Here is a 15,216-nt window from a genome sequence, read left to right as displayed (position 1 = left end):
CTTACTATACTTCTTTGTGTGACTATTAATTTTTGACTGGTTAAAAGTGTCACTTATTATATAATTGATGGTTTTACTTTTATAAAAGCCAAAATGTATTGGGGGAAAAAGGCCAGAAAATAAGTGAAAATTTTTTATGATAAATATGACAAATAAAAACTTAATATCTGGAATATATAAAACATTGAATAGAAACACTATTTTACTTTGGCTTGTCTGATAACAGGAAGCAGACACACAGCTCAAATAATAGGAAATATATTTTAGGGTTACCCATGAACTGATCTAAACTAGAAAAGTGCTGAATCCAGAGGTAGCTTGAAGGACTGGCTCTTTGGTTTTTCTCTCATAGGCCAAATGTTTGTCCTCCAGTTGCATCTCTGCTTCTTTAAACACCTCTGTTTTGGTTGCTCTCTACCAACTGTCTTTCTCTCTAAACTTGACATGTAATTTCATAGTTTCAGTTTGCCAGAGTTAATCTGATTCTAGATTATACCTATGGCATCTTCTGTTGTAAATTGGAGACTAGGATATACACAGGATCTTGAAAAGAATCCATGGAAGATGAATATTTTGAAAAAATATGCTTGAATAGGTCTGTTGTTGCAGCCTGAGTTCTGCCCTCAGAACAGTGCTGGGGTTACGGTGGCACATGGTCTTCATCCAGGCTTTCTCAGACAGTGCATGCTCCCTTAGTGCTGACGAATGAATGAACAGATCACAACTGTCTATAGGTCTGGAAACGCCCCAACTCTCATGTAATGTATCCATGAGGGTTAAAAATGAACAGAATCAGGAATTGGAATTATTCCTCTAGTCATACCATCATGTAGAATTACTAACGGGGCCTTCATCTCAAAACACCAAATTCTAAAGTGTTGTCATGTTTCTGTAAAAATCAAATGTTATCATTTACTGACAAGCATTAGTGAGTAATGAAAGGTCAATAGTTCAGTCCAAGACAAAGATTTTGACAGACCATAGGAAGATAAAAAAACAAAAAAAAAACTGGCCAACTTTGGCTGCCTGGGCTGTTTTGTTTTTGTTCTTAGCCATAATGTAGAATGCAGGCAGCTTTTTATTACCAGGGTAGTGGGCAGGAAGGCGGGGTGAGGAAACAGAAGAGATCGATGTTGAAAGATAACCACAGTCAAGCTTTTCTGTTATTTAAGCTATACTAAATGTGGCTAAGGCTCAGCTGGTGACATGGGCATGTTTGATATTTCTGATATTGTCTGTTCACATTGAGTTTTGCCCTCCTTCACCTCCTGAAGGTATTTTCTAGGAAGAGGAATGCCAAGCCTTAGTTCTGGAATGGAGGCCAAGCTCATTCCCCTACCTCTGTACCAAAAAGAGCTTGAACAAGAGCTGTTCTCCCAACTCTTCCCTCCCTTGGGAAGTATCTTAGCAGTTTTTCCTAGTTGTCCTATGACTGGTTACATCTTAATGACTACAGCTTCCTCCCCTGCCCCTGCAAATTGGAGAAGTGGGGTTGGGTAGTCATAATGACGGTTTTGTGATGAAGGAAGGAACTGAGAAGTAGGGTGGGCTACTAGAAAGGAACAGAAGGTGACACCTTTTTCGTAACTTAGTGCAGGATTCCACAGAAAACCAAGGCCACCCTAAATTAGGTTTTGTGTTTGGGGGGGAATCTAAAGGCTAGTCTAGGGAGTGGGACAGTGAGCAAGTATCTGAGCAGGGGCCAGTAACCTCTCTAGCCACTGACCTGCCAGTGCTGCCCCATTGCAAGCTCACCCTTCCCCACAGCCAGGCCATCAGCAGTTATTCCTCATTCTTAGCGGAGGAGGAAGCTCACGTGGGTCCATCCCAGGCTGCAGAGCCTAATGCAAGACATTGACTACATTGGTTTAATTTTGCCATTTCTCAAATACAGGCAACATTAGCATTAGATCTAATTTTAGGTCTAGATCTAGTTCATGTTTTTAGATCTAGTTCATTTAGTAACTAGGTACAATGTAGCTTCTAATGGGAAACCTTGACTGCACCCTGTAGGCTTATGTCAGCCTCTTCCTAGCCCCTCCTTTCTCCCTGGCCCCTCAACTTCTGGTAATACTTTAAGATTTAATGATATGACAACATGCTGAAACATCGCTATGGATTATGTTCCGTACAGTGAAAAGGATCAAAGCCCTTTCTTCTTGGGAAGAAACATTTCAGATGTGAGCTGTCAAGCAGAGGCAGACTTTTGGGGTTATAGAGAATTTATTTGATCCACCTCACTTACCCGCCCTGTTACCACACTCCCCATACGTTTAGCCCCACCACTCTCCCCACCCCACTTCAGGTGGCTCCACGTAGAGTGCTACTGCTGAGTTTATGGGCAAGACAAGAATAGCTACTTTGGGGACTAACAGCACAGGGTATTAAAGCTGGAAATCACTTTAGATATAATCTATCCCCAAGATTTTATAGTTGAGAAAATGGAACTTCAAAGAAGTGGAATGATTTTCTAACGTCACTCAGTGGACAGCAGGATTGGGTATCAAGTGATCTCTTCTCACCACCCCCTTCCAAATGTTTATTTTAAATCTGGCAGCTCTGAGTTAACGTTCATAGCTTTCAAACTCTGCCTATTACTTCTAGTCTGAACAAAGAGCCTTTCCAGAACTACTATTAGAGATGATATGTGACATTTACTAAGTCTTTATGTGGCAGTCACTGGGTAAAATATTTACCCATAGTATCACATTTGCAATAATATGAATATTATTATCTCTATTGTATAGTGAAAAAACAAGGCTTAAGAGGGAGAAATAAGTTGCTTGGAGTTGCATGGCTATGAAGTGCTAGCAACAGACTAGATTCCAGGTCTGGGGTGAGACCATAGTGAAAGCTGGGTAAGCAAAGTCAGAACATGGAACTGTCCCTAAAAGCTTTAGTTCATGAGCAGGGCATAAGATTCAATGTTGAAGCAGCGACTTTCTAAATCTTCCTGAAGTGAGGAAAAACAATGACTTTTTTCAGGTTTTTTTCTTGTGTTTTTTTTTGGGGGGGGGAGGGGGGGGCTTTTCCTTTGGTTTAAAACCGTGACTGCATGTTGCTTGTTTTTTTTTTTTTTTTTTTTTACTTGTTTGGCCTCTAGAGTTATTTTGGTGTTTTTCTTTCTTTCTTTATATCGAAATGCACTGTCCATGTGTTACTAGCAACATGCCCAGAACCATATCATGGCATTAAAATTCCATGAAGTCCATTTTGAGAATCAAATTACTACACCTATTTTTAGCTCGCAACGCAAGTTACTCTTTTCTCATTACACTTTTAAATATGTATTGATAAAGTGATATTGAATATAACTTGTAGTTCAATAAAAGCCCTATGTTGGGATAATCAGAGCAGATCCATAGGCTGGCATTCGTGTAGTTACACTGCCTAGCAGCTCCTCCTGATTTGGGACTACCCTCCCTGTTTGCTGCTATATTTATCTGCCTCCTTGGCCATAAAAGGCTAGCTGTGTGGCTCTGACATTCTGCTGCCTGACCACATGCATTATTTTTGAACTGGCTCCCAGGGTCCTGTCTTTAGCCCTGCCTCTGAACTTTTTCTTGCATTCAGCTTCAGCAGGGTTCCATTCTCTCTCCCAGCTCCTCTGCTGCATTGGAACTTTCCACCTCTGTTGCACTTTGAAAACTGGTAAGTGGGACCCCAGGACTGAGGAGGCACTTGATAGTTTACGCGTGTAACAGCATGCGTGTGTGGTTTCTTTCTGAGTCAGCAGTTTTCTCAGAGATGTCAGAATAACGGAGAAGCAGGACAGGGAAGGCAGGGAGGGAAACCAGACCAGCATGGTGCCACTTGGGACTCTCTGCTCTCAGATCACTGTATTCTTTTGAAATTAAGTTGCTGTTCCTGGAACTGTAAGATCATATTTGTCTCACACTGAAATATTGTCTAAATGAAATCTGGATGGATAAGCAACAGAAAATACTGTGTTTTCAATCCTCCATGTACTAACACTAGTCCCTGACTACAAATCAGTCCAAACGTGGCAAATTAACTTAGAAGTCACTGCTTGAGTGACTTGTGTTGCAGGAATGCTGTATAGATAACCATTAAGCATGCATTAGCACACTCCCAGCTTAAAAGTGTTCAAGTAATTCTTCAGAAGTGACACAGCTCCTTTCCTAACAATTCTAAAGTTGACACCTTCTGCAGATAATTTTTTATCAGCTTTTGGCCTGAAATGACCATATAAAAAATATCATGTTGAATTATGACTGTAGAGTTTCTGTTTCTTTCTAAGGTCCCAAGGTGTTTTCAGAAAGGAAATTTAAGTCTTAAAGGAACAGGAGACAACAAGGCCATCTTTGCTTCCAGCACACTCTCCCTAGACTGTTGTGGATTGCTTGTTTGCTTGACGAAGAGGCGACCGAATTTTTTGTAGGAAAAATGGACTTAAAAGATAAATTTATTTTTATGCAGAGGTTTTTTTGAATCTATGCGTTGTTTTATTTATAATATGCATTTTCGATGAACTTTCTTATGTGAGTGGCATATTAAGTATTATTGAGATAAGAATATATGAGAAAAATAAAACTAAAGAGAGTAGAAAATAGAATTGAGGCAGGGGATTTAGATGTTATTTTGTAAAAAAAACAACATTTCAAGTGATTTGGATATAACTTGATCTTTTCTTTTCTTTTTTTTTTTTTTGGTCAGGAAATTTAACTGTTTAATATGACTTTAGTGAGGCAAGTCTTTTTTTTTTTTATTCATTAATTACATTGTATTATGTGACACAGTTTCATAGGTACTGGGATTCTCCCCACCCCTCCCCAACTTGATCTTATAGTATGTAGGATGGTCCTATGGATTTATCTGGAAATCGTTTAAATAACATTTACCAGATTACAATACAGTATACATCATTGCTGACATTTATCCAATATCTTTATAACTTCCTAGTATATAATTCTATGTTCATATAGTTAATAACTAATTAAACATGGTAATTATTCTGTATATTTATATTATTCTATATATAAGGATAGAAGCAAAGTTGCTGGCTAGTAGCTATTCTTTTCCTCTTAGGGTATGTCGATAGACTGATACCTCTCATAAGTCCTAAAATAAATATTTCTTGAATGAAGTTTTCTAGATTTTCCACTCTAAAGAATACATGCTGACTCCTGAAATAATCTGGATAAAAATAATTTTTCAACTTAACAAAAGATATTTTAGAATAAAGTTCAGAATAGATTTAGCTCTCATTTGGAATTTTCAAAATCTAAAGTTTGGAAACATAATTACTTCAAAGCTAACTTACAAAATTTAAAAATAACATTTCAGAACATGTACAAAACATTTGGAGAAGGAGACCTTCAGAAAACTTACTTTCTCCAAGATTGCTTATATGCCTGTTGGGCTTCCTGCCAGTGGACAATTTATTCAAGAAAGCTGGTGCAATTTCACATCTCCCCTCCTTATAATAAGCAAACTTACCTCTGACTTTCAGTAGAGCTGTTGGCTGCAGGTCACCATGCCAACCATCATACTGGAGACTGCGCTCTTACTTCTTCGTGTAGGAAGACTGTAAACCTTCATATTTCTAGTGGAACAAGTTTTTTTTCCTCTTATTTTGAGACTATGCCTTTTTGAAGTATTTGTGAGATTTCAGAAAACTTTTGTATAACATTTAGTCCAAGGATTTTCTTTTCCATTGCTAGTCATTCCCACTGTGGGTGACTCTGCTTGTCACCTACCTGCTGTTGATGTCTACATGTAGGTCTTCTGAAACATGCTGGACATTGCCCCTATATTCCGGAGTCTCATATTCAGCCTGCTACTTAGCACCTGCACATGAAGGCCTGTTTGGCTTCTCAAGCCATTCAGGACCTCTGCAGAGTCTGACCACTTCTCATCTTCCACTGCTGTCCAATCTACCCTGGACTGTGGCCGTGGCCTTGCATGAGTCTGATAGGGCCACCAGAACAAAGGGCCACAGACTGTATAGGTAAAATGAGAGCAGTGCACTTCCTTATAATCTCTTAAATTCTGAAGAATAGAAATTTGAGATCCAGGTGTCAATCAAGTTGATTTTTCTGAGGCCTGTGCTTGACTTGTAGATGGCCATCTCATTGCTATGTCTTCACAATCAGAACTGTGTCCTGCTTTCCTTACAGGGCACCAGTCAGATTGGACAGAGCCCATCCTAATAACTTTGTTTTCACTTAATTTGCCTTTTAAGGACACTTTCCACATACCTGACACTTGCAGTCTGAGGTTCTGGAGGTTTAGGCTTCAGCCGGTGAATTTTACAGTCCAGCATGTAATAGTCTTTAACTTGGGCTCCTGCTTCTCGCTTTTGCCCCTCAGTAATCTCCTCCTCAGACATCAATGGGAGTGATTCTTAGCTCGGAGCCTTCCAATGGCTTCTCCTCCCTTTCGGAATAAAAGCCTGAGTGTCATCTGCAAGATTCTAGTCTACACTGTCTCCACCCCCTCTCTGTGATCCTTGCCTCTCTGACATCATCTCCTCCCCTCTCATGGGCCCATTGACTAATCCTGGAACAGGGTAGCCATGTTCATTCTCCCAGTGCCTTTGCACTGATTTTCCAACTAGAACACTCTTTCACAAACTATTCTCAGGCTCAGATGTTTTTTTGTAGTGAAGCCAGTCCTGATAAGGCCATTTAAAATTAAAAACATCTCTCTTTCCTTCCTGCTTTATTTATTTTACAGTAACATTTAGCTCTGCCTCCCTCCCCCACCCCCTGACATAACCTTGGAATTTTCTTTTTTCATTTTTGTATTACTTTCCATTATATGATTCCATCGGACAGGGGTTCCAGCCCCCCGCAACCCACCCCCCCACTGTTTTCTCCTGTATTATTACAATAGTATAGTCCTTCAGTAACAGTCACAAGTCCAACATTCTGCTATTTAAGTGTATTATGAAATAATAGGTATAGACAATGGTAGAAAAATCTAGTATCATATTGTTAAGGTATGTTTAACTGTTTCATTAAGAGTTCTTCTTTTACTTGGGAGTAGAGATGCATACTGCAATGTATTTTTACTTCCTGGTACGCTAGTTTCCATTATGTAGTTCATCTATAAGAATATACGTATAAAAATGTTTACCTACATATCTGTTCATCTTGTCTTTTGCATGAAGGTTGAATTATATCAGAGAGAACATATGACATTTGTCCTTTGGGGATTGGCTTATTTCACTGAGCGTAATGGCCTCTAGTTGGGACTATTTTGTTGTAAATGGTAGAATTTCATTCTTTTTAATGGCTGAATAGCATTCCATGGAGTAGATATACCATGGTTTCTTTATCCATTCCTCTTTCGATAGGCATCTGGATTGTTTTCACGTCTTCAATGTAGTGGATTATGCTCCTATAAATATAGGGTTGCAGGACACTTTCTCATATGCAGATTTTACTTCTTCATAATATACCTCTTACTTTATTTATTTCTCTGTTGCCTATCTCTTGCAATAGAATATAAAGTTCTATATAGTTATTAGAGAAGGAATTTTGTTTGTTTTGTTCTCCATTGCATTTCTTGTGCTGGAATAGTTACAGGTTCGTGATAGGTGCTCACTAATTACTTGTTGAACAAGCAACTTATTAATCTATTTTATTATATGTTCTCTGAGAGAAAGAATGAAACACCATATTACAAAGGGCCTGAGGACAAAAGCTCAATAGTCAGGGTAAGGAAACTTTGTCAATGCCTCCTAGAAAAGAATAGTCACAATGACAAGAGGAGGCACACATTTGAACTGGGAGGCAGAGCTGGTTGAATAACTAGTTAAGCCAAACTTTGTAACTTTTCCATTTACTCTTTGGAAAAAATAGGAGTATGACTTTTTTACTCATTGGTTCAGGTGATGATTTCTGTAGAATTTGTTCCTTGATGATTCACTCAAAAACTCTTGTCTTTTTGTAGATTGCCTGTTTCCCTCCAGGGATACACAATGTCTTTGCCATTCTACCAGAGGTCTCACACACACTATGATCACAGCTACCGCCACAAGGACCTGCGTAGCACCACGAGCCAGTACCACCAGCAAGAGAAGAAGCGTTCTGCCATCTATACCCATGGCTCCACGGCCTACAGCAGCCGCTCCTCTGCGGCACACCGCCAGGAAGCAGCGGCCTTCAGTGAGGCCTCGGCCGCCTCCTCCCGGCAGCTGGCCTCTCAGGCCTACAGTCTTGGAACGGAACAGTACTCTCTTGCATCTGCAGTCAGTCGCAAGGCAGCCTCAGCCTCTGACTACAGCTACTCCCATGGGTATGTGACAAGTAGCTTTCCACCCTTGCAATAACCCTCCCAAGTCTCTTTCTCATTCCTTAAAAATGGCAGTCCTTTTAAAACTAGAGATGTAGAGAGACCGTGATGCGGAGTCCGAGAGCTTCGCCTTACCTGAGTCCCTTTCTTGTCTTTCTGAGATTCTCACAGAGGTTCTTGGACATCCTGAGTCACTGATGGCAATATTTCTAGAAGCAGAGTAGTTCTGCCACAGGGTACTGTAGCAACAGTTGAGCCAGATAATATCATTTCAGCACTCACAGCAGGTTTCCTGGCTTCCAGAACATTTCTGCTTAGACAGGAAGCCAGCACAGAATTTAAAATTCACAGGTCACAGGGAACTAAAGTACAGCAGAATTATATCCTATTTTTTTCAATATCTGAAAACCAGCACATCAGATTTTAAACTATAATTCACGTAGCAGCAGCTGCTTTTGCTGAATATTTTATAAAATCATGGCTCTGTCTCAGTCAATTCAAAATAATAGAACAAGCCTGTACTGCGACAAAGTTAGATTTCTCAACACAGGGCAGCTAAGGAACCAACCTACTAGACAATGAGAAAGTTATTTTAGCATTCTAGGAAGAGTGGAGTTTACATGCAAATCTGATCTGTGAAGTAAACCCAGGGTTCCATTTCTTTGGGAATAATACAGCTAGGATAAATGTAAGCTGTTGTATCTAGAAACTCCTGGGCTCTTCAGCCACAGTGGGCATTGGGGCTGCTTCTCGTGTCAGCAAGTGACTAACTCTTTCCAGGCAAGGCTGAGAAGTTTCCTTCTTACCAATGTCACTTTAGACTGACAGTCTTTGATACTAGAGAGAACAGTTTCTCAGTGAGTCTGTAATCTCCCAAACAGGGTTACCATGACCTTTCCCAACAGCAGTGTTTGTGAGAACTCTTTGCCCATCAATGTGGCAGTTGGCTTGTCTGCATCTGTTGTTTCACCCTGATACACGTTGGGCAGTTATTTACTTCCTCAGACCAAGGCAATTTGTATTTTTCTAAATGTTCAGAATGAAATCTTTTCTTTGGATTTAAGGACTATTTGTATGATACATGATTTTTTTTTACAAATCTATCTATGGTCCACGGAGAGAATTGCTGATCTTCAAAATGTAGGTATTTCTGGGTGATATGGTAAATAGCCACCTGCTACCTCTAATCTTCTTGCTATAGGTTGCATTGTTATAAATGCAGTATAATCTTAAGCCTTACGTAATTTAAGTTCACAAACCATCTGGAGGGATAATTACGGAATGGGTTTGAGAATCTAAAAAGTTGTTGAGAACGTAATGTGGTAGTTCGTGTGAGTAAAAGTGAAAAAGATTTTGGAGGCTAGAGACTTCTCCATCCCTGTTGGATCTGCCCAGCACCTGAGGTATGGCTGTCATTTCATCAGTGACCAAGATCTCCTAGGAGCTTCTACCAAGTTCAGTAACAGAGCTGGTATCTGCTGGGGTTTACCTGGAATGCATGTTGACAACGTTCTGAAATTCCACTTAAATGGAATGGGATCATTTTTCAATCTCCCTTTCATAGGTCAGATTCTGCCATGGGAGATTTCATAAGTCTCTTGGTGTTGGCTGTAAGTATGGAAATATTGTCACTGGGGGTTTTATTTCTTTTAGCACTTGGTTCAAATAAAATGCCTCCGTGAGAAAAACTGGAAGGAATGAATACTATGTGAATGTGACAGCATCATTTTGTTCCCCTGAAAAATGTTCCACTGACATGCTTAAGAACCTCATTTAGGAAAGCAGCTGTCGTGTAATAGAGGGGGATTACAGTTGAAATTTCCATTTTCCTGGACTCTGTGCTGTATCTACATAAGAGGGGTAGTTTCATTACCGTACATTTGTTAGCACAGCTCTTTATGTAGTTATTTTGTTTCCCCAATGCTTTAGAATCTGCAGAGTTTTATGAGCATATATATTTTACAAGATTTATTTTATTTTTATCAGAAAGTCAGATATACAGAGAGGAGGAGAGACAGAGAGGAAGATCTTCCATCCATTGATTCACTCCTCAAGTGACCGCAACATTTGGAGCTGAGCTGATCCAAAGCCAGGAGCCAGGAGCCTCTTCTGGGTCTCCCACATGGGTGCAGGGTCCCAATGCTTTGGGCTATCCTCTATTGCTTTCCCAGGCCACAAGCAGGGAGCTGGATGGGAAGCAGGGCCGCTGGGATTAGAAGCGGTGCCCATATGGGATCCCAGCACATGCAAGGCGAGGACTTTAGCCACTAAGCTACCGTGCCAGGCCCGTGAGCTTCTGTTTTTAAGTGGGCTTTATTTCTTCAGTTCTGTTCTTAAAATTTTATGTTTAAATTATTCTAATATTATATAAATCTTTCTTTTAACCACAAGTGTAATGATACTTATTCATAATCTCTGTATCAGGCATTCGTAATTGTACCTTGGGTATATTCAAACCTTTGAATTTTTTTATTCAGAAAGCATTTGTTGTATATAATTTTAGAAGACTTAACTACTTTCTCTGCAGTCTTCAATAATAAACTTTATATTGGGAATAGGACTCTAGTTATGTTTCTATGTTCAGCTTCACATCTTGTTGCTTCCTACCATGTATGAACTTATAAAGTTGCTGTGTAGTTAATTGCTTGCTATGGGCCCGGTGTGGTGGCCTAGCGGCTTAAGTCCTTGCCTTGAATGCCCCGGGATCCCATATGGGCACCGGTTCTAATCCCAGCAGCTCCACTTCCCATCCAGCTCCCTGCTTATGGCCTGGGAAAGCAGTTGAGGACGGCCCAATCCATTGGGACACTGTACCCGCGTGGGAGACCCGGAAGAGGTTCCAGGTTCCCGGCTTCGGATCGGCGTGCACTGGCCCGTTGCGGCTCACTTGGGGAGTGAATCATCAGACGGAAGATCTTCGTCTCTGTCTCTCCTCCTCTGTGTATATCTGGCTGTAATAAAATGAATAAATCTTAAAAAATAAATAAATAAATAAATAAAATAATTGCTTGCTATGTTTGAACAACTCTAACTTCTTGATAGGAATGGGTATACCTGGAAACAAAAGGAGAAAGAAAATGCCAATATTATCTTTTCCTTCGAAAAATGCAATGTAAAAGACAAAGAAAGCCAACCTAATCTCAGAGGTATTTTAGTCTTTCATTTTTTTAGCCTAATAACTAACAGGTGCAGATAATATGCTTTGAACATTTCAAAGGCTTAATAATTCCTTTAGATTGTATTTTAGCTTTTTCAGAATGAGATGTCTTTCTCCGCCTAAATGAGATATCTCTCTTGGGGCTGTGAGCAGTGCTGTTGATTAACACTCCTCAAGTTGGAAATAAACCTCTGTGAAGTGTCTGCAAGCACTAAACTTGGTCTATTTTTAGTCTCTGCTTTGTAGTTAGGTGTCCAGTGTTAAAGTGCAACAGTGATTTATACTCCTGTGTACTCAGGGCCTGGCTGACCTTAGCAAGGCTTAGGAACAATGGCCTGTTCGGTAATGACGTGATTATAGCACAAATTGGTTACCAATGGTATTCTGAACCGTGGGTTAGGAAAGCCTTCTGGAAGGCTTATCCTTAATATCCTTATTCTTTGTCACAGTAAAAAAAGAAAAAATCTAAAAACATACAAAACCTCTCAGAATGAGATAAATATTTAATACTAATTGTCAACAAATACTATCACAAATTAAAGGGAATAATGGCATTTGTTATCAGTTTTTTCTTTTCACCATTTCCTTTAATTTAATTTAATTTACAAGGTGGAGCATCAGAAAGAGAAAGAGAGATCTTACATCTGTTGATTTGCTCCCCAATTATTCACAACATCCAGGGGTAGGCCAAAGACCAGATCAAAGCCAGGAATCCAGAAGTCCATCAAAGTCCCCTTCATGGATGACAGAGACACAAGTACCTGGGCAGCTAATGCTGCCCCCAGGATGCATTGTCAGGAAGCTGGATTGGAAGTGGAGTAGCTGGAACTGGAACTGGCACTCTCCTATGGAATGCAGCGTCACAAGCAGTGCTTTAATGTGCATGCCACAGCACCTACCCCAGGCAAGGGTTTTTAATCTCAGTTCATGAATGATTTTGAATTTTAACCCCCTTTTTACTCAAGTCCCTGCCTGTCCCATGGGTACTTGATGCCAACTGAAGGTAGTAACTTTACTGCAACTGAATTTTCCTTTTTTTTTTTTTTTGAGATTTATTTATTCATTTTATTTGAAAAGCGTAATTGCACAGAGAGGAGAGGCAGAGATCTTCCACCTGTTTCTGGTGTGATCATCTTTTTTAAAAAAAGACTTATTTATTTTTATTAGAAAGGTGAATTTAAGAGAGAGGGAGAAGGAGAGAGAGAGGTCTTCCACCTACTAGTTTATTCTCCAAGTGGCTGCAATGGCTGGAATTGAGATGATCTGACACCAGGAGCCAGAGCCTCCAATGTGGGTGCAGGGACCCAAAGAAGGGCCATCCTCTGCTGCTTCAAGGCCATTAGCAGACAGCTGGATTAGAATAGAGCCCATGGAACTCAAACTGGCGCCCATATGGGATGCTGGCACCTTAGGTGAAGGCTTAGCCTACAAAACCATAGCACCCACTTTGGAATTGTGTTTCCTTTTATTTACCCTTCTTGTGGGAAGCTGTTGAGCATGAAAATAACCAGATTTTCTAATAGGGAATGATAGATGGAAGTGATAAATTCTAAGAAAGGAAGTCTGAGGGTGTTCATGAGTATATAATGTGGGCCTGTATACACTCTAATTTGCCATAAAGAAGTAAATGTAGAGGGGCTGTTGTAGCACAGAGGCTTAGTGACTGTTTATATTGCCAGTGTCCCATGTCAGAATGCCAGTCAGGAACTGGCTGCTCCACTTCTATCCAGCTACCTGCTAACTAGCCTGGGAATACAGCAGATGATGGGCCAAGTATATGGGCCACCACTATCTATGTGGGAGTTCCAAGTGGAGTTTCAGGCTCCTGGTTTCAGCCTAGAGCAACTGTGGCTGTTTCTGCCACTTAGGGAGTGAACCAGTGGATAGCAGCTTTGTTTCTCTCTCTGTTACTCTGCCTGTCAAATAAATCTTAAACAATTAAAGAAAAGAATCAAGCAGAAATTTATTAGGGACTGTAGGTGACACCTGGAATGGGGACTAAGGCGGACCTGAATATTTATTCCATCTCGCACCCTGATATGGGTTCAAAAGGAGCTATGCAAGAAACCTACTGTCGGGCCCGGCGGCGTGGCCTAGCGGCTAAAGTCCTCGCCTTGAAAGCCCTGGGATCCCATATGGGCACCGGTTCTAATCCCAGCAGCTCCACTTCCCATCCAGCTCCCTGCTTGTGGCCTGGGAAAGCAGTTGAGGACGGCCCAAAGCCTTGGGACCCTGCACCCGCGTGGGAGACCCGGAAGAGGTTCCAGGTTCCCGGCTTCGGATCGGCGCGCACTGGCCGTTGTGGCTCACTTGGGGAGTGAATCATCGGACGGAAGATCTTCTTCTCTGTCTCTGCTCCTCTGTGTATATCTGGCTGTAATAAAATGAATAAATCTTTAAAAAAAAGAAACCTACTGTCTTGTGTCTCAACCTCAGTTACTGGTGTCAAGTTCATGTTGACCAACATTTTGGTTTTTGTTTGTTTTAATATAATGGGATGTGTATGATTTGGTTGTCAGTCTTTACTTCCTTGAGATTAGGCTTGTGATTTCAAATAAGCTAGTTAGTCTCTCATTTTTTTAACCTGTAAATTGAGAAAAGTGATGGATGTTGAAAAGATACAATCATGTAAAATGTTTACTAATGACTGTCTTATGAGAAATAATCAAAACAATTACACAATATTTTCCTGGATGTTAAGTCCTGACCTAGGTGCTTGTGATAAATTACAAATCATATTATTTTGAATTAAATTGATTTGTGTATCGTGTTTGAAGAGTTATGAAAGTCATAAAAGACCATGGCAGGGGGCCAGCATTGTGGTATAGGAGTTGAAGCCTCCTGGATGTGGCCTGGCCTCAGCCTTGGCTGTTGTGAGCATTTGAGAAATGAACCAGCAAAGAGAAGACAGCTGGGGTAGGGCCTAAGCTAGGAGCCAGGAACTCCGTACTGGTCTTTCACCCGGATGGCAGGGGCCATCTTCTACTGCTTTTTCAGGCATGTTAGCAGGACAAGATGGAACAGCCAGGATTTTCACAGGCATCCATATAGGGTAACAGTATTGCAGGCAGTGGTTTACTAGACGCACCATAATGCAAACTCTCGCCTGTACTTTCTAAAACATTAATATGTTTTATGCTATGTTTGTTTTTAACTTTATAAATGACCACTAAATTATTTTCCAAAGTGGCTATACCATTTTATACTAACACATCAGTTGTGTAGATTCCAGCATCTTCACATACCTACCAACATTTATTATGTTCTGTTTGATTAATAATAGCCATTACAGTGGGCATGTAATGAGGTCTCTTGTAGTTTATGGTTTGCATTTGTTTACTGATGAATGATGTTACTCACCTTGGTGCTTATTCAAATTCTTGACCATTTTAAAAACTGGATTTCTTCCTTATTGAGTTACCATTGTTATTTGACTATTTTGGATATCAGTCCTTTTGGGGATATATTTACAAATATTTTCTGTTGTTATGTGTTTTGTGTTTTTATTCTCTTCATAGTGTCTTTCAAAGAAAAAAAATTAAAAATTTTGGGTGCGGTCCAGCACAGTAGCCTGATGGCTAAAGTCCTCACCTTACAAGTGTCAGAATCCCATTTGGGTGCCACTTCATGTCCCAGCAGCCCTGCTTCCCATCCAACTCCCTGTCTGTGGCCTGGAAGTGCAGTCAAGGACGGCCCAAAGCCTTAGGACCCTGAACCTAAGTTGGTAGACCCAGAAGAAGCTCCTGGCTCTTGGCTTCAGATCAGCTCAGCTCTGGCCCTTGTGCTGTCACTTAGGG

The 15,216-nt window shown here is 40.5% G+C and overlaps 1 protein-coding gene across 2 annotated transcripts in view; it reads left to right on the top strand.

The window, feature by feature from the left end:
• Positions 1-3,495: 3,495 nt before the first annotated feature.
• The window catches only part of MYOM1 (myomesin 1), a 129,981-nt gene continuing 118,260 nt past the window's right edge, over positions 3,496-15,216 (top strand). The window contains exons 1-2 of one of the 2 annotated variants that reach the window (XM_004579617.3): positions 3,496-3,651; positions 7,921-8,265. In XM_004579617.3, the coding sequence (XP_004579674.2) occupies positions 7,949-8,265 (317 nt within the window). In that variant the 5' untranslated portion in view covers positions 3,496-3,651; positions 7,921-7,948. The remainder of the gene's footprint in view (positions 3,652-7,920; positions 8,266-15,216) is intronic. The other variant, XM_004579618.3, reaches the window with a different exon arrangement.

The sequence above is a fragment of the Ochotona princeps genome, chromosome 18 (assembly GCF_030435755.1).
Source record: "Ochotona princeps isolate mOchPri1 chromosome 18, mOchPri1.hap1, whole genome shotgun sequence".
In the NCBI taxonomy this organism is placed as follows: Eukaryota; Metazoa; Chordata; class Mammalia; order Lagomorpha; family Ochotonidae; genus Ochotona; species Ochotona princeps.
This window is presented reverse-complemented; position numbering and strand designations above follow the sequence as displayed.